Consider the following 22,690-nt stretch of genomic DNA (forward strand, 5'->3'; position numbering starts at 1 on the left):
TCAAATCTATTTAGTAACAGTGTTGAGTGCTGGGAGGACATGTCTATAGCCATTCTCCTAACCAGTGGGCTCAGAATAGTTCAATACATTTACATTTAAGTCATTTAGCAGACGCTCTTATCCAGAGCGACTTACAAATTGGTGAATTCACCTTCTGACATCATAAATAAAATAAACAGCATTGTGGAAGACTGGAGATTAAGCACAGTAGGCACCAAATCAGCCCTGTTCACTGTAAAATTGGGGCGGCAGGGTAGCCTAGTGGTTAGATTGTTGGACTAGTAACTGAAAGGTTGCAAGTTCAAATCCCCAAGCTGACAAGGTACAAATCTGTCGTTCTGCCCCTGAACAGGCAGCTAACCCACTGTTCCTAGGCCATCATTGAAAATAAGAATTTGTTCTTAACTGACTTGCCTGGTTAAATAAAGGTAAAAATAAATAAAAAATTAAAATCAATCATAGGTCTACTGCTGTATTAAAGAGACGGTCTTTGTCAGAAGACAACATGCATAATCTTTGACTTTTAATGTGTAATCTATAGAAAAGTGTGCAAACGTTGAATAGAGCGAACAACAGATGACTACTGCAGAGTTGGTGAACTTTGTCACTTGTCCAGGAACAGACATTAGCACTGGGTCTGGCCCAGGCCTTTAGGAGGGAGTTTGAGCCCCAGGGAGTTGGTTCCTAGCGGGTCGATCATGTTCTTGTAGCGTTCTCCTCTGTGCTTCATCAGGAAGGGACCCCAGTCTGGCTGAGGGGAGCACACTAGCTTCAGACGCTGAAACACAGTAAAATTCCTCACCATAACATGTCATAATACCAGGGCACACATCAGGACAACAGAACACTGTTGTATAAAACCCATTGTCCCTTGAGCCAGATGTCCTGGAACAAGTGTAGTAACATAGCATTAGAAGAATATTCCAATTATTTTCACTCTTTTGTAGGATGATCTTACCAAGCATCTCAATTTCACTATCAACCTACCTTAGGCATTATTATGCTACATTAACCATTATTAGGATACATTATTGGACCACTACATAACATGGACGATGAGAGAGACAGTAAATGTCTTTAGCAGGGGGAGGGGGGAGCTACATTAAATGTCTGAAGCAGGGGAGGGGGAGCTATATTAAATGTCTTAAGCAGAGGGAGTGGAGAGCTACATTAAATGTCTTTAGCAGGGGGGGATACAGTACATGTATTTAGCAGGAGGGGGTACATTAAATGTCTTAAGCAGGGGAGGGGGAGCTACAGTAAATGTCTTAAGCAGAGGGAGGGGGAGCTACATTAAATGTCTTAAGCAGGGGGGGGAGCTACATTAAATGTATTAAGCAGGGGAGAGGGGGTTCATTAAATGTCTTTAGCAGGGGGGGAGCTACATTAAATGTATTAAGCAGGGGAGAGGGGGTACATTAAATGTCTTAAGCAGGAGGGGGGGAGCTACATTAAATGTATTAAGCAGGGGAGAGGGGGTACATTAAATGTCTTTAGCAGGGGGAGGGGGGAGCTACATTAAATGTCTTAAGCAGGGGAAGGGGGAGCTATATTAAATGTCTTTAGCACGGGAGGGTGGAGCTACAGTACATGTCTTTAGCAGGGGGATGTGGGAGCTACATTAAATGTTTTTAGCAAGGGGAGGGGAAGCTACAGGAAATGTCTTTAGCAGGAGGAGGGGGAGCTTCATGAAATGTCTTTAGTAGTGAGGGTGGCTACAGGAAATGTCTTTAGTGGTGGGAGGGGAGCTACAGTAAATGTCTTTAGCAGGGGGAGGGGAGCTACAGGAAATGTCTTTAGTGGCGAGAGGGGAGCTACAGTAAATGTCTTTAGCAGGGGGAGTGGAGCTACAGGAAATGTTTTTAGCAGGGGAGGGGGGAGCTACAGTAAATGTCTTTAGCAAGGGGAGGGGGAGCTACAGTAAATATCTTAAGCAGGGGAAAGGGAGCTATATTAAATGTCTTTAGCACGGGAGGGTGGAGCTACAGTAAATGTCTTTAGCGGGGGGGGCTGCATTAAATGTCTTTAGCTGGGAGGGGGCTACAGTAAATATCTTTAGTGGGGGGAGCGGGCTACAGCAAATGTATTTAGTGGGGGAGGGTGAGCTACAGTAAATGTCTTTAGTGGGGGAGGGGGGAGCTACAGTAAATGTCTTTAGTAGGGAGGGTGGCTTCATGAAATGTCTTTAGTGTTTGGGAGGGGAAGCTACAGTAAATGTCTGTAGTGGGGGAGGTGGGAGTTACAGTAAATGTCTTTAGTGGGGGAGGGGGGAGCTACAGTAAATGTATTTAGTAGGGAGGGTGGCTACAGGAAATGTCTTTAGCAGAGAGGGTGGCTATAGTAAATGTCTTTAGAAGAGTGAGGGGGAGCTACATTAAATATATTTAGCAGGGGAGGGTGGAGCTACAGTAAAGTAGGGAGGGTGGCTACAGTACAGGAAATGTCTTTAGTGGCGGGAGGGGAGCTACAGTAAAGGTATTTTGTAGGAAGGTTGGAGCTACAGTAAATGTCTTTAGCAGGGGAGGGTGGAGCTACAGTAAATGTATTTAGTAGGGAGGGAAGCTACAGTAAATGTCTTTAGCAGGGGAGGGGAGCTACAGTAAATGGCTTTAGTGAGGGGATCTACAGTAAATGTCTTTAGCAGAGAGGGCGGCTACAGTAAATGTCTTTAGCAGGGGGAGGGGGGAGCTACATTAAATGTCTTTAGTGGGGGAGCGGGAGCTACAGTAAATGTCTTTAGTAGGGTAAAGCTACAGTAAATGTCTTTAGTAGAGAGGGTGGCTATAGTAAATGTCTTTAGAAGAGCGAGGGGGAGCTACATTAAATGTATTTAGCAGGGGAGGGTGGAGCTACAGTAAATGTCTTTAGCAGGGAAGGTGGCTACAGGAAATGTCTTTAGTGGCGGGAGGGGAGCTACAGTAAATGTATTTTGTAGGGAGGTTGGAGCTACAGTAAATGTCTTTAGCAGGGGAGGGTGGAGCTACAGTAAATGTCTTTAGTAGGGAGGGTGGCTACAGGAAATGTCTTTAGTGGCGGGAGGGAAGCTACAGTAAATGTCTTTAGCAGGGGAGGGGAGCTACAGTAAATGGCTTTAGTGAGGGGATCTACAGTAAATGTCTTTAGCAGAGAGGGCGGCTAAAGTAAATGTCTTTAGCAGGGGGAGGGGTAGCTACAGTAAATGTCTTTAGCAGGGGGAGGGGGAGCTACAGTAAATGTCTTTAGCAGGGGGAGGGGTAGCTACAGTAAATGTCTTTAGCAGGGGGAGGGGTAGCTACAGTAAATGTCTTTAGCAGGGGGAGGGGGAGCTACAGTAAACGTCTTTAGCAGGGGAAGGGTGAGCTACAGTAAATGTCTTTAGCAGGGGGAGGGGGAGCTACAGTAAATGTCTTTAGCAGGGGGAGGGGGAGCTACATTAAATGTCTTTAGCAGGGGGAGGGGGGAGCTACATAAAATGTCTTTAGCAGGGGGATAGCTACAGTAAATCATTTCATACCTGGATGAAGGTGCCGGGGGCCAGGTGCATCTTGATGACAAACATGATGGGGATCCAGATAACAGAACACACCACCATGAGCCAGCCCATCACCATGGACCAGGTGGGGTAGGTGTAGGTCTCATAGGTCATCACCTTCCAGTGGTACAGACTCAGACCCAGGATAAACTGTAGTACAGGCAGAAGACAGGGACAACCAAGACATTAAAGGCTACTGAGCATTAGGTGAACTATAGAAATATAATTATTAGAAGGGATAAAGCCCCTGCATTTGGCTAGAACAGGGTGCACGTTATTGGTCCTGGGGCCCACCCTAGGTGCATGTTTTGGTTTTTACCCTAGCACTACACAGATGATTCAATAATCAAAGCTTGATGATTAGTTGGTTATTTCAATCAGCTGTGTAGTGCGAGGGCAAAAACCAAAATGTGCACCCAGGGTGGGCCCCAGGACCGAGTTTGGGAAACCCTGGACTAGAACACTCATGGAAACACTCAATATGACTGACATGGTAAAGTGTCAATATGACTGACATGGTAAAGTGGCTGTTCCACTGATGTCAGAAGGTGAATTCACCAATTTGTAAGTCGCTCTGGATAAGAGCGTCTGCTAAATGACTTAAATGTAATGTAATGTAAATGTGATGCACAATGCCCATGTAATTCGATTTTTATGCAGTTAACACCGTTTCTTATGCTGAAAGCAACATGTTCTATATAAAATCACACAGAGCAACATGAGAATACAGAATATATTTAATCTTGGCCTAGGGATGGTAGCACCTACTGTGAGAATGGTGGGGGTCACAAAGGCCCAGCAGACCCTCCAGAACATGTTTGGCTGGAACCCGATCATCATTTCAATGTCTTCACAGAACCTCTTCAGACCTAGAACACAACAACCAGATAGTTTGAGTCCTTTCCCACACAGTACCAAGGTTGATAATGTTACTCAACCACAATTAGTAAAGCATATATTGAAAACATTTGCAGGAAGGCTTATGCCAAATAAGGTCTTTGTCGAATAAGGTATCTTTCGAATACAGTCTGAAAAAAACTGTACAAACACTGGACCAGTGCCTGTCAAGACTATACATGACTCACCATAAATGTATGATACTCCCACAAGTTCAAAGATGGCGATGATGATCAGAGAGTATGAGGCCGCATATATGTCCATCAGCTGAAGCATATACATTCCATTCTGCCAGGATGGGATACAAGACCCATCAGAGCACTGAAAACATAGCAGTCCTCTACACAGCCTCACTGACTCTCAATGTCATTCTATTAGTTTGACTGTGTATCCTTAGTGTTTGAGACGTGCCACTCAGACACCTAAACTGTATAATACATTTGCGATATTGACAAAATGACTAGGGCCGGGATCTAGGGCCGGGATCTAGTTGTTGCAGAGCAGCGCACGACACAGCGCCTTCTCAAGGCATACGTCATTTATGGTAAACGCTACAGATGAGTGAATGCTGAGGATCAGATTAGGCCTTACCTCTGTGATCATGGGGTACCCCAGGAAGTAGAAAGAGGTGCAGCACCCCAGGGTGAAGAGGGCCTTGTACTTCCTCAGATATCTGGGGAACTCATCTGACACAGACGTCACTATGGTCTCAATGGTGGCAAACTGAGACAGGGACAGTAGATACTTAGTTAATACAATAGATTCCGTCGAGCAACAGAAAACAAAATGACATAATCTTGGTACTACACATACTTACAATGAACCACTAAGACCCTGTGAAGGTCTTATCAACCACTAAGACCTTGTGGAGGTTTTATCAACCACTAAGACCTTGTGAAGGTCTTATCAACCACTAAGACCTTGTGGAGGTCTTATCAACCACTAAGACCTTGCAGAGGTCTTATCAACCACTAAGACCTTGTGGAGGTCTTATCAACCACGAAGACCCTGTGGAGGTCTTATCAACCACGAAGACCTTGCGGAGGTCTTATCAACCACTAAGACCCTGTGGAGGTCTTATCAACCACAAAGACCCTGTGGAGGTCTTATCAACCACGAAGACCCTGTGGAGGTCTTATCAACCATGAAGTCCTTGCGGAGGTCTTATCAACCTAATGAACCATTAGGGCGACGCACAATTGACCCAGCATCGTCCGGGTTAGGGGAGGGTTTGGTAGGACGTCATTTTAAAATAAAAATTTGTTCTTAACTGACTTGCCTCGTTAAATAAAGATAAAATTTAAATAAAAGACCACCAATTAAATACAAACACTTACATCCACAGAAAACAGAAAGCAGAACAATAGTTACCATGGTATCCAGTCCCAGGGTGAGTAGCATGAGGAAGAAGATGATGGCCCAGAAAGGAGAGAGAGGAAGTCTGGTGAGGGCCTCTGGATACACTACGAAGGCTATGCCAGGACCTGCAGAATCACAACAAGACAACAGAACTGTATAGTTACACTAATATTACCTCAAAAAGTTATTTTAATAGACTAGAATAACGGTTTTCTTTACCCCCATCAGCCACCTGTTCGATGGGCACTTTCAGCTCATGAGCCATAAACCCGATGACAGAGAAGATGACAAACCCTGCAAAGATGCTGGTGGCACTGTTGGTGCAGGCCACAATGATGGTGTCCCTAAAAGATCAAAGACAGTCTGAAATTGCATCTACAGTATAGTTTGCATGTAGGGCGTTTCCTGGACCCTTAAAACTAGTTCTGGAGTAAGAAGCATACCCAATAGAGAATCTGTGTCCATAAGGTTTAACCCTGCTCACCTGTAGCAGTTGTTATGGAACTTGTTGTAGGAGGACAGCGTGATGAGTCCACCCCAGGCTGCTGACAAGGAGAAGAAGATCTGGGTTGCAGCATCCTTCCACACCTTGGCATCGTAGAGTTTCTCCCACTTGGGAGTGATGAAGTAGAGGATGCCATCCCCAGCTCCAGGCAGAGTAACTCCTCTGACCAGCAGAATCACCAGCACCACGTAGGGGAACGTAGCGGTGAAATACACCACCTATAGAATAGAAAAGAATCCAACAGAATCCAATCCAATAAAATAGAATAGAAACACTTTAATAATCCTATAATCCTATTGTCAATCAGTGCAGCAACGCAGGCACAAAGACAACAATCCAAAAACAGACACTAATGACCACAACATATATCTCTTAAGAAAAGCCTCAAAAGAATAATATAAGTATGTTGGCTGGAAAGTGACAACGATTACCTTCCCAGATGATTTGATTCCTTTAGCCAGTGAGGCGTAGACAATAACCCATGCCAAGAGAAGACAGAGGGCCAGAGGCCAGCGGATTTCCCCTGGGTATTCTATTCCTCTGGAGATGTTCAGTACATTATATCTGCATGGAGAGAGGGAGTGGGAGACATCAGGCTACAACGCAATGCCTTCAAATCAATAAGATATTATTTTCACTGAAAAATCTAACTGCAGTCACATACACACACAGCAGACATATTTTTAAAAATTGTATTACATAGCCTAACATAATAAACAATACGTACTTAAAGTACTCTTCACTTGGGCTGACATAGGTTTTGTTGATCTCAGATGTGATGTTAGTGAGTTTGCTCAGATTCCCAATGACATCAGCAGACAAACATTGTGTAGTATTCCTTATAGAGGTGGCGTTCCCATCCCGCAGAATGCATGAATCTGACAGGAGAACAAAAGCGAAGAAAGTGGGTGGTAGCATGTGTGAGTAGTTCAAGTTCTGTGGTGGCTAAAATTGAGGTGGTATGAATAAATCCACGATGCAGCGCAAGAAGAACAGATGGACGCTGTAGAGGGCGTCACAGAAGCCTGCCCTCCAGCAAGAATTGTGTCAAGTAAGCATTTGTACGGTACCTGACATTAATGCTTTGCCATAATATTCGATTGTGGCCTATTTACATGACTTACAATCCAAATGCAATGTATTTGGATTTTATATCCCTGAATAAATTAAATGCACAGTGTTTTCTCACAATAAACATTTCTAACAACAATGAATCCTTGCATTCCAAATTGGACGGTGTTCTGTCTTCTGAATACGTACCAAGAAGAAGCATGTCTTTGTCCTTGCAGTGTTGAGTGTTCCATTTGTTCTTGCAGTTCGCCCAGGGGAGTGAGCCCTTCAACGAAGCGAACAGGTAGTACAATGTCCAGCACATTATTATGTTATAGTATATGGCTATCAAGACTGATATTATCAACATGGCAATCCCGCAACCTAAAATAACGAATGAGACAAAATATAGAAATTACTCACACCTTAAATATATAGGTTATAATAAAAAATATACTTTGCTTATGTACTGTTCAAGTATGATCGCTGTTGTTTGGCTTACCTTGAAGAGCAGGGATTGCTTTCCATACGGACACGGGTCCTTGGCTTGCAAACTGCCCCAAGGACACCTCCAATAGGAATATGGGGATTCCAGCAAGACCCAACATGATTAGATAAGGAATCAAGAAAGCACCTTCAGGAAGGAAGTGGAAACGGAGTTGAATGTCAGGCAGCTCAATCCGATTACACTTTTGCATGAAACAGGCTGAATGGTGAAATTATTGGACAAAAAATATATAATTTCACAGCAAATAAATTGTAGTTGAATCACAATTATTATTCGTTTTATTTAATAATATAAACTGCTTGAGTATCAATATTAAATGAATCACATAATTATTATTGTAATTATTAAGAATATTATTATTTTATGTAAATTGTTGATTTATTATTATTTAATTTATTAAAAGAGGCTATTGAAATAATAGTCAAACGCTAAAACGAATAAAGTCTCCAAAATCAATAAACAGAGAGGGATTTAATTATTTTATATATTCTGTTTTCTTTGCTGAGAATAGCAGATGCAGTTGATGAAATGTGCAAACGAATCAAATTGTTTTGCAACATTTATGTGTCCTTTACCTCCTCCATTTTGGAAGGCTAGGTATGGGAATCTCCAGACGTTTCCCAAACCAACAGCATATCCAACCATTGAGAGAATGAAGTCCATTTTATTGGACCAGTTTCCCCTCGCTTTATTCTCATCTCCTCCTTCGTCATCATCATCCTGAAGGAAACAATTAACGTTTAACGGTTATTTAAAAACACAAATATATATGATTGATGTCGAAAAGTCTTTAATTATCACCGATCAATTTGATCTGTTCCTGTACATTTCACCATTTTTGTAATTATAAATGTAGGACTATTCATTCTAATGATTCTGTTTCGATTAGGCTACAAGCAGGATGCGTTCCATCACTTCCACACAAAGGGCGCTGTTTGGTATGATATGTCCCCAGGGAATAGAACAATGGAGAGGGCCTGCAGCGCTACAAACGAGTCCGCAACACCCTGCTCTGCAGTAAGTAATGCATTGGGACGGAACCAGCAAAATGCTCTCAGGAAAGTGAAATTCGTTTAGGCAGCACACCAGTTTACACTTGACAGATGAAATCAGCCACTGGCTATGTTCTGGGCATGCTTTTTACTCGTGTCATGCCTGAGTAATAAAATAACGGACTCTTACCCCGTCCCCTGTCACTGTGCCAGGTAGAACCGAAATGTTTTCATCTGTCCCCAGTATCACAGTGGTGGGACTAATCTCCGTCCCCGTGTCATTTTGCTCTACTGCGCTCGTTGTAACACTTTCATTAGGACAGGAATCTGTGTCATGACTGTGTGTCGTAAAATGATCCACAGAGGCACATTCGGCTCCATCAACGTCGGTATTATGCGTTGCAGGTGCGTCGGTTTTAAACGTTCCATTTCTTGTGTTAGGCCTATCCACCGGTTGAGAAAAAGTTTGTTCCTCGGTTTTTGAGGGATGCTGCCAGTTTGAAGAGGGTAGATCTGGGACATTATCTTGTTTGTTTATTGCTACTCCTACCGCTCCATTATCTGATTGTGGTAACGACTCCTGAGTGGAAGGATCAGATACCTGCCGGTTGTTCATCTCTTCAGAACAATCCTACAAAAGGTGAAATTAAAATTCGTTAGAATATAGGCATATACATACAACTGTACAAAGTAAATGGTAAAATAGACTGGAAAATCAAGTGGCTTAATTGGTGGCAATTCACACATTGGATAACATATATACAGTTAGGCCTAGTGCATGTGTTGTTTTAGTTCAATACTATTATTGCATATTTGTGCCAATTCCTTGGTGGGGCATTGGTCGACTCTGGATTGGTTATTTATTCATTATTGCAGAGATTCTTTAATTTTACGGCTCATTTGCTCTCGGTCATTCCGTGCAGCAGCAGCAGCAGCAGCGGCCCCTCTCTCTGATTGAATAGGCAATAGACAAGCTGTTGAGCCCCCTCTCCCCCAGTCCCAGCCCAGCAAGCATCCTCCACGGCAGTAAAACGTAAACACACCAAACAGATAAAATGATTACCTGCGTAGAACCAAAAATCGTTGTTTTAAAATTGAGATACATAAAACTACTTTGCCAAAGTAAAAACACACAAACACAGGCACATATGCTATAAACATGACTAAGCTACTGACAATAGAAGAGAATCTTGCAAAAATTCAAAAATATATGCTAGAATAAGATTAGCAAATAAAATGACTGAACAGAAGTTACAATTAAACTGAACAGAATAAGTCGAGTAAGGAATGTTTCGCTGCCTGGAGTAGAGGGAATGAGCTGTAAATAGACGCATCATAGTTTCAGCACAATGCATTTCAGCACCATGGACGGCGACAGTGGTTCGACTACTGTACAGTCTACAGTAGTCCACTCAGTGTTGACTGAATAAGTGCCACTTGTGATTTTTCATCAATTTTAGTCTAAAATAACTGTACGTAGCCACAATCATTGTTTAGGCTAGGAATTGAGGATCAATGAACGCATCTCACCATGTTTGTAGTAAATTCCAGGACAGCCGGAAGCTGAGAAGAGAAGTCAGGACTGCAGCGAGATTGTAAGAAACTGCAAATGCAAAGCTCTGTCGGTGGGAGTTTATTTAGCCTACGTCAGAGTATTGCAAGGTGCCCTTCGAGGAACGTTTTACTGCTAATATATATTCAATGCATCTTCAGTTGGAGATTCACAATTCTTACAGGAACAACTATTCATGCCTAATGCGGGTTGCACGCTTTGTCACTCGTCGTTCGCTGCCAGCTCTGGTGTTTGGCTGGACAAATTAATGGACAAAGTATACACGAGGGAATACACAAAACAATAAAAACCGACATTAATCTCGTCACATAAAGAGAAATGCGACTTAACAGGTTCGTTTCAGGGCAATGTCCTGAATGATTGAAATACAATTATAATTATTTTATAGTTTCCATATTATGATTAGTAAACCTACAATGTCAGAGTGCATCCAGATCTGACCATTTTCTGTTTTCATCATCACCTATGCCTGGTAGCGATACAGCACCTTTTAGCCATTCAGCAGGAATGAACTCCTCAGCAGCGCGAGGCGAGCTAAACATCTGTGCTTGGCAGGGATAAGCTCTTCCACATTTAACTGGCCAGTGCCCAATACCAGTTTAATTACTTTCTCAACCAAGATTAATTGTAATTGATTTATTTCTACACCTCTTTTCGTCTCCCCTTACACCATACTTTGTTTCTCAGACCCAATACCATTCTGAGAAGAAATACATTGTTGTAAAAAATAATTATCACATTTTTATTGAGTGGATTGGAAATATTTTCTATTGGATATCGTGCTCATCATATTTGCTAAAAACAAACAGGAAAACATGTTCAGTGAAAAATAACTACTATTTGGGTCCAGTTCGTTGTGTGTGTGTGTGTGTGTGTGTGTGTGTGTGTGTGTGTGTGTGTGTGTGTGTGTGTGTGTGTGTGTGTGTGTGTGTGTGTGTGTGCATGTGTCAGGGGATAGTCCTTTAATGAACACTGGCATCCCACTAAAGGACTCCTCAAGATGCCATCTCCTAAACAAACTGTTAGCAGCCAAGAGGCAGAAGAGCTCCCGAGTGGCGCAGCGGTCTAAGGCACTGCATCTCAGTGCTAGAGGCGTAATTACAGACCCTGGTTAGATGCCAGGCTGTATCACAATTGGTCGTGTTTGGGAGTCCCAATTGGCCCAGCGCCGTCTGGGTTTAGCCAGAGTAGGTTGTCATTGTAAATAAGAATTTGTTTCTTAACTGACTTGCCTGGTAAAATAAAGAAGAGGGGGAGGGAGAGAGACAGAACACTGTTATCTCTCCCTAGGCAGGGTGAAATAGATACTTATCAGGACCAACCTCAAAAGGTACAGAGAGTAATTAATCATTTTTCCTTTAGTGGTATCATGTGGGAACAGCGTGTGTCTGATGCACGTCAGTAGCATGTCTTAGGAATAGCCAGATAATGGGGTTGTATGGGGTTCAGTGAAGCGTGAGCTCCTCACACTCACCAGAATAAGGCACAGGGATGGTTGGCTTACTAAACTACTCTAGAATGGAGGCGCATGCTTAAGGTCCTAACCCTAACCCTAGCTTCATGTTCACAACCAGGCTCAACCCTGGCTTCATGTTCACAACCCGGCCTAACCCTAGCTTCATGTTCACAACCCGGCTCAACCCAAACCCGAGCTTCAATCACAACCAGGCTCAACCCTAACCCTAGCTTCAATCACAACCCGGCTCAACCCTAACCCTAGCTTCATGTTCACAACCCAGCTCAACCCTAACCCTAGCTTCATGTTCACAACCCAGCTCAACCCTAACCCTAGCTTCAATCACAACCCGGCTCAACCCTAACCCTAGCTTCAATCACAACCCGGCTCAACCCTAACCCTAGCTTCATGTTCACAACCCGGCTCAACCTTAACCCTGGCTTCAATCACAACCCGGCTCAACCCTAACCCTAGCTTTATGTTCACAACCCGGCTCAACCCTAACCCTAGCTTCATGTTCACAACCCGGCTCAACCCTAACCCTAGCTTCATGTTCACAACCCGGCTCAACTCTAACCCTAGCTTCATGTTCACAACCCGGCTCAACCCTAACCCTAACTTCATGTTCACAACCAGGCTCAACCCAAACCCTAGCTTCAATCACAACCCGGCTCAACCCTAACCCTAGCTTCAATCACAACCCGGCTCAACCCTAACCCTAGCTTCAATCACAACCCGGCTCAACCCTAACCCTAACTTCAATCACAACCCGGCTCAACCCTAACCCTAGCTTCAATCACAACCCGGCTCAACCCTAACCCTAGCTTCATGTTCACAACCCGGCTCAACCCTAACCCTAGCTTCAATCACAACCCGGCTCAACCCTAACCCTAACTTCATGTTCACAACCAGGCTCAACCCAAACCCTAGCTTCAATCACAACCCGGCTCAACCCTAACCCTAGCTTCAATCACAACCCGGCTCAACCCTAACCCTAGCTTCAATCACAACCCGGCTCAACCCTAACCCTAGCTTTATGTCCACACCCCGGCTCAACCATAACCCTAGCTTTATGTTTATACCCCGGCTCAACCATAACCCTAGCTTTATGTCCACACCCCGGCTCAACCATAACCCTAGCTTTATGTTCATACCCCGGCTCAACCATAACCCTAGCTTTATGTTTATACCCCGGCTCAACCATAACCCTAGCTTTATGTTCATACCCCGGCTCAACCATAACCCTAGCTTTATGTTCATACCCCGGCTCAACCATAACCCTAGCTTTATGTTTATACCCCGGCTCAACCATAACCCTAGCTTTATGTTCATACCCCGGCTCAACCATAACCCTAGCTTTATGTTCATACCCCGGCTCAACCATAACCCTAGCTTTATGTTCATACCCCGGCTCAACCATAACCCTAGCTTTATGTTCATACCCCGGCTCAACCCTAATGTCCGCACCCTTTGTTTTTCATAAACATTGTTTTTCAAGGCAATTAAATGCAAAATATTTGACAAATAGGAACATGAATATTCCAGATCCCTTCATCTCTCTGAGCCATTTTGAAATGTTTGTCCCCCCATGATGTGGCTCAGTTGCTGTATTAGGCAGGACATCAAGTCCCCCATCACTTCCACTCATTTATCAACAGACTAAAAGGCCCATCTCAGCCTGTCTTCTATGCATCTGTCTCTCTATGTCTAGGTACCTGTAATGAATTTTCTCCCCTGACAGTCCTGATTAGGTGAACCAGCTTGTTTAATGTCTGTGGACTGGGTGCTGACTGTCTATCAGTGCCCTTTAATACACATTCTGCCACACACTCAAACCCTGCAGATGCTAACCAGAAGAAGAAGTGAACACAAATACAGACAGGCCAATGGATATTATGGGGATTGTCAGTTATTAATGTGTGGTATCAACAAAGAACACATATCAATTCAGTCATCTGTAAGAAGTGAACCCAACTACAGAGCCAATGGATATTACAGGCTGTGTCAATTCGCTTTTAATGTGTGGTATCAACAAAAAACATTGTTTTCCTCTTTCAGTGATTAGCACCTACTGGTCAGTATTCAGTAGAGATGATGCAACAAATAACTCTCTCATACACCTAGAGACATTTAAGACTGAAGGGAGGTTCATGATGTGAGAGGACACTGTCATGATTTCCACAGCAGTCAGGCATACGTTCGTAATGGACAGGAGGTAGCTGGTGTGGTGTTTCTAGTCTATATAACTCAGCAGGACACCTCCACAACATCACAGAGTTCTCCTCAGAATGCTATTGACCCCTGTGTGACCACATGTTCTGCTTCAGTGGGCACCATATTTATCCCGAAAGCATTCCATCACTGCCAGTAGCAGATGTAAGGTTTTGTCAACCTTATAGGACAAGCTCTAGACAACACGCTTTATTACTGAGAGCTCAGATTGTGGTGTCCAATTCACAAAACTAGAATACGATTATATTTATATGGTCCAACCTCCCCCACTCAGAAACACATTTAGTTGCATATTTGTTTACCAACAACCCCGCAATCTTCTCCAAATCTCTCCTTTCCCTTCACCAATGGCTGACCTCCACTGTGGAATCTTCTGTATCCACTCAGCCACAGCAAATACACCCATAAACATACATGTTTATATACATCATTGGAATACACCCTGGAGGTCTATCTGCCCTTGGGCCAGGCAATGGTTTCCTTTATTACCCCCATCAGAGCAATGTGGCCTCTGTACATTGACTGCACGGCCCAGCAGAGTACAGCCCTCATCTGTAATTTAAAATGTAATTTCACAGTCCGCTGCTGCCTCACTTCACCTGTAGCAGAGACATCTGTAGGGAGAATTACATCTGACATCATCTCCCACCATGTAGTCTCCTCGCTACAATGCCGCAGCCACAGCTCAGCTCAAGGACCATTTCCTCCTGTTTTGTTACGGTTCTTTTTACCCGATGGTTGAACGACTGAAGGTGTAGCTGTATGGCTGTGATAAGTGACTGCGATAGTGAAGCCGTGTGACTGTGAGAGTGACGGTGTATGTGACTGTGAAGGTGTAGCTGTGTGACTGTGATAGTGATGGTGTGTGACTGAGCTTCAGACCCACTGACAGGATGAGTGATTACTGTGTATGTCCCCAGAGTCTCTAAAGCTCCCAGAAGAGATAATGAGACAATGGGACTTCATTTATCTTCTATTTCCCCCTCTCCTCACACACAAACCGAGCAAACGGTCTTGCTGAAAACTGGGAGACAGACACACACACACACACAACTAGACTTATTGAGGTCAGTAATCATTGGATAAAAGGCAGCAGATTTGACTTTGTCAAACTAATTTGGGCCACTCCCATTGTAGTAAAAGAGAGCAAATACATTAGGGTACTCCGAAAGAAAAAAGTATAAATAAATGGTCAATGTATATGTTAACTTCATATTCAAGCATGTAATACAAACGGGAGTTCTTATAACACATTTTTTTTAACAGATCTGCATACATTTCTATTGAGCTTATAAAACCGGATATTTCCTCTAGATCAAAATTCTGGCTTTGAGGTGCCGCCCATTTGTCATTTTTGTAGTTTCACACTGTATCACGGCTCATTTACAGATGCCCGTATGATGCATTGCCACACTTTCACCTAGTCAAAGACTGAGGCTGTGGTCATTCAACCAATGTGGTACTATTAATTTCATTGAAATTTGGGCAGAAATACTGTACATCAGATGGAAAATGTAAAGTAATATCAAGTTTTATGAAAGCTTTGGATTTGAAGTCAAGTGCCTCGTTCGAGTGCTGCGAGTCCTCCAGACCAGCAGTATGGATGGGAAAAGACACAAGAAGAGCCTTTCCTCCAGCTATAGAAAAATAACTTGCACACCCATTAGATTACCAGGTTCATGGAGATAACTGATATTTCCTAGACATACAATAACAGAATGGGGTTATAGGTCAAGCTAAAAGAGGGCTTAAACATGGGTCCATTCACACGGTATAGAACGTGCCAGTGGCGCCCTGGGGTTGCTTTTAACTGAATCTCCCAAATGGCCTTTTCTTTTTTAAACATATGACCCCTCACTGGGTACTGACTGGGGGATGAAGTGTGTGCGCGCTTTGGTTGGGCTTGGGGTCTGAATAAAATATCTTTCAATGAGCATCACATTCACTTCATAGCCTCCGTATTCAATCTCTGCATTATTCTGTTATCGCGACAGCCAGACCGGTTTTACCAGACAGTAGAATTACTCAGTGCATTTATTACAGTCCCAGCCATGCTTTACAATGTATTAAGAGTTATCCTTATCTTCCTGTCAGTGTCCCGGTCTGTGTAACAAATCTATTCACTATAGACAGACAGCCCTCCTTTTGACCATGGCTATGGCCATCTCAGATACACCCTAGGCAGTCATGCAGTTCCCAGACAAAAACGGCACCCCCATGACAGGAATCATTTGCAGGACTGAGGATAATGATAGTCCCAGTGGACCCCAGAACAACACTGACATCAGCTGGAACAAGGGAGGTATAACATGGAATTTCACCCACTACTTCATTCATAACCTTAATTGATACTTACTTGCCACTCATTACCATAAATCAATTTGGCATCATCCCGTGAAGCACCCAATGCCATATTTATTTCAAAACAGTTGCAAAAGGAACACAAAAGAATAAGCTTTGTAGAGGATGGTTTCATGCAGGCTGAATAAAAAGGTATGTTGAAAAGAGGAAGAAAAAAAAGGAGAAAGGAAACCAAAGACAAAGTAAATACATTTATAAAAATCTATTTAAAGAAACGCAAGAAATAATCTCACACAGTAGAGGGCGCCCTTGAATTGTTCTGGGGCTGAATGTAAATTAAAATGAGAGTAGTCTATAGTCCTTTGGTTGTCCCAGCTTAACAGATCCATCTATATAGGCGAGTGCAACTAAAATTGTGGATGAAGATTGTCCGGGTCCCTGAAAGTTGGAAACTCCCAATCAGCAGGGTAAGAGTCAGTCCTCCACCCAGGTAAAAGGCAGACTGGAACGTACTGGGTGGTGTTCAATTATTTATAAACATGAATATTCAATTACCTTTAAACATATGAATATGTAGGTCTATGGTGGTTTAGGGGTTTCTTGTCAGTGTAGACAGGCTGGAACATTGGACAGTTAGGGTTTCTTGGGAGCAAAGACGACAGGTAGGACCCGTCGGGAGTTGCTTTTCACCCAGGGGTGGTTGATGACGCTCTGCAGGGGGAGCCGCATAGAGGGACTGTGGCGGAGCAGCTTAGAGACCAGGTCCCGAGCACCATCAGACACCACCTTGGGGAACTGCAGGTCAACCTGAGAGATGGGAGGTCATTCATCACCGTTTAAAAGATGTGCCTTGAGTGAATATCTAACTACTACATGTATGCCTATTCTATTTAAACAGATGTTAGTCAGAAATCACAATGGAACTACTCAAGCGATTACACTTGAATTAGGGATAATATTACTACTGGATATACAAGTAATTGACGATTAAAAAAAATGCGAACCTTTGTGATGCGTTTGTACGTGTCGGTGTGGCTTGCAGTTTCAAACGGGGGGTTTCCAACTAGGCACTCGTAGCAGAGCACCCCGATGGACCAGAGGTCCACCTTCTCATCGTGGATCTTCCCCTCAATCATCTCTGGGGGCAGGTAGTCCAGGGTTCCACACATTGTGCGGCGCCTAGAGGGGGTAAGACAGCAGCTAGATAAGTGACAAGGTTTTCCTAACGGCAACATGTCTACAAATAGACAGTCAAGATGAAGAAAAACCCAGTGAACTCATGACATTCAGTGTATTTGAGGAGATCAGTTAAAGCTAGGCAGGGTGCAGAATCTCCAATCTTGTTGACATAAACAAGTAGTTACTTGGGATGCAACAAGTTGATTTGTAGATCAGTGATTCTGTACAATCTGACGGTAATGTAGTCTCAAACATACAAATGGACAGTATTTAGTTGTGAAGCAAACATGAGGCTATAGAGGGTTCAGTTCAGGGTTCGCTCACCTTAAGGATGGGGCATGGACAGACCAGCCGAAGTCTGCTATCTTCAGCTCCCCACGGAGACCCAGTAACAGGTTCTCAGGCTTGATGTCACGGTGTATCACCTTCCTCTCATGGCAGTACTGCAGCGCATCAGCCAACTCCTCCATGTACTAAAAAAGGACACAGATATTAGACATTACTTATTTCCACGTTGCAATTCAAATGCAAATAAAGTAATGCCAACTTAAATCAATGTCAAAATGTAGCTACCATTATCAGACCAAATGATTACTTTATTATTACAAATATACTATCTAACAAACAAATGCTATGATTGGAGGTCTTGGGTGAAAGAAGCAACAGATACTGATTATTCAGAATAGATTAGCTTGTCTATGCAACAATAAAATGCCAACTTCTCTTACCGTGGCAGTGCGCTGGTCATCGAAGCGTCCACATTTCTGCAGCTCTTTGTACATCTCACCCCGTGGGGCGTACTCCAGGATCAGAAAGACCCTTGAGTGGTCATAGAAGTAGTTGTAGAAGCGCAGGATGTTGGGGTGTCTAAAGGAACAGGAGGAAGGAATGATTTAAATCTACCTTCCCCAACCTGAGAAAATAATACACCCTGAATTATAAAGGGAATACTGGTCAGTTTCTAAACGCCAACTGAAATCCGCTTACTAAAGTATATTTCATGATGTTGGTGTTAACCAGCAAGTCAAAACATTTCCCGCAGAGAAATCATTATATTAAGGCAACATCAACCTATACCCCCACTAGGCTAGATTCAAAAAGTTGAGAAATTCCAAATCAGGGTACTAGTGACCTAAGATGGGACTGAATCTCAATCTCTCTTCGGAGCTGGTGCTCCACGCCTTCCTTCTCCATCTGAGACTTGAAGAGCACTTTCAGTGCCACGATGAAATTCAGCTTCTTATCCCGCGCAACGTACACGTTCCCAAACTTGCCCTTGCCCAGGGGCCGCCCGATGTCAAAGTCATGGATGGTGAATTTCCTGATGAGGAGAGACGTAGCGGTTGTAAAACCACACCTTCATGACACATCTAGTTGATAAAACCTAAAAATGCTAAGGCGAATTGGCCCTTCTTAAACAAATTCCAAATGCACAACATCAGGGTGAGGTGATGATATTACTGGACAGAAGACTTACTTTGCCGGAGCGGCACCGGAGGAAGAGGTGACAGGCTCTCTCCCAGGACCTGTTGTGACATCATGGGGATTCAGAATAGAGCAAAAAACATATTTGGTACATTGTTAGCACCATTAAAAGTGGTGTGATGTGTTTCTATACAGTTTCAGATGGCACATCAGACAGAATGGTAGCTATAGAAATGTACCTGTAATTGCGTTTTTGTCTGTAGTCTCTGGGGCAGAGGGTATTTGAACTCTCTGTGGACCCACAGAAACCATTGAAGTCGCCATCTATCAGGTAGAAAAACATCCTGGATTAAACATAATTTCCTCCAGCTCACCATTACTGGTTCAAAGTTATGAATTCAAAATGGTAGCCAGCCAAATGGGCAAATTTATTTTATGGCAACTAGCTAGCCAGGAATGGAGCAGATGGGGTTCCCAGCTCCACAATGTACATCATGGTGGAGTTGGGTTGCGACGACTGTTGGCAGAGTACCTCCGACTAGATCAAGTCGCTCACAGTCGATACGAGGAAACAGTTGGTGGTTGTATTTGATTAACGTTTTATTGAAAAGGATGGATTTCATTTTTTTTTAAACAAAAAAAAGAAGCTATAGGACAAACATTATGTACACAGTAAGGGTTTCAGAATTTACATTTTATAAGTATCGACCGACAGCGACACGATGTAGTCAGAGCTACAGGGTTGTCATTAGTTACCACAGTCATAATTATGGATAAACCTCAGCCTTCTTCTACAATGTTTCTTCTTAAAGGGAAATGTAAATATTTGAACTCCATATTCATCATCTCCAGCACCACCCCAACACAAACTAGGTTGACACCACTTCAAAATTAGCAGATTTGGCTATTTCTGCCACACACGTGGCTGACCGGTGTACAAAAACGCCGCCATGCAATCTCCATAGACAAACATTGCCAATAGGGGGGCCTGTACTGAAGAGCTCACTGACGTTCAACGTGGCACCATCATAGGATGCCACCTTTCCAACAAATCAGATCAATTTTTTTGCTAGAGCTGCCCTGGTCAACTGTAAGTTGTGTTATTGTGAAGTCGAAACGTCTAGGAGCAACAACGGCTCAGCAGTGAAGTGGTAGGCCACACAAGCACACGGAACAGGACCGCCGAGTACTGAAGCGTGTAAAACTCGTCAGTCCTTGGTTGCAACACTCAATACAGAGATCCAACTTGCCTCCAGGAAACAACGTCAGCACAAGAACTGTTCATCAGGAAATGGGTTTCCATGGCCGAGATACACGTCTAGGATCACCATGCGCAATACCAAGCGCCGGCTGGAGTGGTGTCAAGCTTGGACCCTGGAGGAGTGGAAACTGATTCTCTGGAGTGATGAATCAAGTTTTACCATCAGGCAGTCCATCAGACAAATTTCTGTTTGGCGGATCTCAGGAGAACGCTACTTGCCACAATCCGTAGTGCAAACTTGTTAAGTTTGGTGGAGGAGGAAGTGTGGTCTGGGGCTGTTTTCATGGTTCGGACTAGGCCCTTTAGTTCCAGTGAAGGGAAATCTTAATGCTACAGAGCACAATGACATTCTAGACAATTCTATGCTTCCAACTTCATGGCAACAGTTTGGGGAAGGCCCTTTCCTGTTTCAGCATGACAATGCCCTGTGCACAAAGCGAAGCCCATACAGAAGTGGATTGTTGAGATCGGTGTGGAAGAACTTGACTCACCTGCACAGAGCCTTGACCCCGACCCCATCTAACACCTTTGGGATGAATTGGAACGCCGACTGCGAGCCAGGCCCAATCGCCCAACCTCACTAATGCTCTTGTAGCTGAATGGGAGCAAGTCCCTGCAGCAATGTTCCAACATCTAGTGGTAACCCTTCCCAGAAGAGTAGAGGCAGTTAAAGCAGCAAGGGGGGGGGGGGGGGGGGGGCAACTCCAGATTACCCATGATTTTGTTCGACGAGCAGGTGTCTACACGCTACATGACCAAAAGTATGTTGATGTTGGGGTGGTGTTAGAGATTATGAATATCACGCAAAAACATTTTTGAATTTAAACCTAACCACACTGCTAGCCTTATGCCTAACCCTGCCCTAGCTTGTGGGTTAGAGATCTAACGCCAAGGAAGCTCCGATTCCAACATACAGCTCTGCAAGCGTATTAATGTCAAAATACATTTGTTACTCACAAAAATAATAAGTCTGTGGTAAGCACAGGCTTAGGAGATCTTATACATTTTGTTCTATGAAAATCTTTAACAGAACAATTTATAAAACATTATTTAAGCAAGCACATAAATGGTTTAAAATTCAGAGGTTACCCGACTGATATCTCAGAACAAAACATATACTATCTCATAAGCCTGTGTTAATCTCAGACCTTATTCTCTGCGTTTAGTCATCAGTCGCCATCATCTCATGTTTCAGCATGATAATACACAGCCATGTCGTAAGGATCTGTACACAATTCCTGGAAGCTAAAAATGTCCCAGTTCTTCCATGGCCTGCAGACTCAGATGTCACCCACTGAGCATGTTTGGGATGCACTGGATCAACATGTACAACATGGTGCTCCAGTTCCTGCCAATATCCAGCAACTTCATACTGCCATTTGAAGAGTGGGATAACATTCTACTGGCCACAATCAGTGTGATCAACTGTTATGCTACATGAAGCAAATGGTCATCCGACCAGATACTGACTGGTTTTCTGAACTATGCCCCTACTTTAAAAAATAAAATACAAATTATGGTATGTTACCAACAGAGGCATATCTGTATTCCCAGTCATGTGAAATCCATATATTAGGTCTAATGAATTTATTTCAATATGAACACTAACTCGGTAAAGTCTTTGAAATTCTTACATTTATATATATTTTTGTTCAGTATACATATCGGCCATTACGGGAGTAAATTAATACGAAACTCCACATTTGGTGAGCAACGTACGTATTTTGACATAACGATTGCTGCGCTGTCTAATGGGCTTTTGGTTTGTTGCTTCCAGCGCGTTAGTTAGGAGAACCGTAATACCCATCATATCTAACGCACAGATACTGGGGCAGCCTAACCTTAAATTAAGACCAATAAGTTAGTTCACACGATATTGCCATTTTAACTGATTGTGGTAACTAGTGACACTCAATTCCATTTATGTAGCTACATCGTGGAGTTGGGAAAACTCGGCTAGGAAAGGAGAGGAACATACAGGTAAACAGGACCAGTGTGGCGAAACTTACCGGTCTTTGTCGGCCTTTAGGATCACAATTCTCCTTATTCTGCAAAGAGATTGAATAGTTTAACAAGCTAAGTTGGCTAACGTCATCATTGGCACTGCCCAGAAGTTGACGTTGGCCTTAGATAATGTTTTAGCTAACTAGCTAGTAACCTGGCTAATGTTAGCTAGTCAAAGCCATTTTTCAAACAAAGCTAACGCAAGCTATTAGCTAGAGACAACAGTAATGTAGGAAGAAACTTTAGTAATTTAATTAACAATTAAACTCTTACCTGCATGATACTGACGCATTTAGCTATATGTGAAGTACAATAACTTTAAAACCAAACGGCACCCTATTCTTTGCGCTTCGACCGCCAATCTTTCAAAGCCACTGTCGTTGTGTGTGATTGGTTAGATCAAATGTACAACTCCTCGTCGATTGGTCAGCCCAGCA

At 43.3% G+C, this 22,690-nt stretch overlaps 2 protein-coding genes across 2 annotated transcripts; both read right to left on the reverse strand.

The window, feature by feature from the left end:
- Positions 1-625: 625 nt before the first annotated feature.
- On the reverse strand, positions 626-9,380 carry LOC135508771 (sodium- and chloride-dependent glycine transporter 2-like). Its single transcript, XM_064928996.1, has 15 exons — positions 9,373-9,380; positions 9,013-9,130; positions 8,406-8,550; positions 7,825-7,956; positions 7,533-7,706; positions 7,000-7,150; positions 6,704-6,836; positions 6,252-6,490; positions 5,987-6,111; positions 5,780-5,892; positions 5,000-5,131; positions 4,597-4,696; positions 4,280-4,380; positions 3,494-3,661; positions 626-778 (listed from the first exon to the last, which is right to left on the reverse strand). The coding sequence occupies exons 1-15, from the start codon at positions 9,378-9,380 to the stop codon at positions 626-628; spliced, it is 1,992 nt and encodes a 663-aa protein (XP_064785068.1).
- Positions 9,381-16,473: 7,093 nt separating this feature from the next.
- On the reverse strand, positions 16,474-22,630 carry aurkb (aurora kinase B). Its single transcript, XM_064929314.1, has 9 exons — positions 22,527-22,630; positions 22,259-22,297; positions 19,228-19,312; positions 19,041-19,089; positions 18,696-18,884; positions 18,292-18,430; positions 17,888-18,036; positions 17,389-17,563; positions 16,474-17,191 (listed from the first exon to the last, which is right to left on the reverse strand). Exons 1-9 carry the CDS (start codon positions 22,530-22,532, stop codon positions 17,018-17,020), a joined length of 1,005 nt encoding a protein of 334 aa, XP_064785386.1. The 5' UTR covers positions 22,533-22,630; the 3' UTR covers positions 16,474-17,017.
- Positions 22,631-22,690: the final 60 nt, after the last annotated feature.

The sequence above is a fragment of the Oncorhynchus masou genome, chromosome 22, assembly GCF_036934945.1.
Source record: "Oncorhynchus masou masou isolate Uvic2021 chromosome 22, UVic_Omas_1.1, whole genome shotgun sequence".
In the NCBI taxonomy this organism is placed as follows: Eukaryota; Metazoa; Chordata; class Actinopteri; order Salmoniformes; family Salmonidae; genus Oncorhynchus; species Oncorhynchus masou.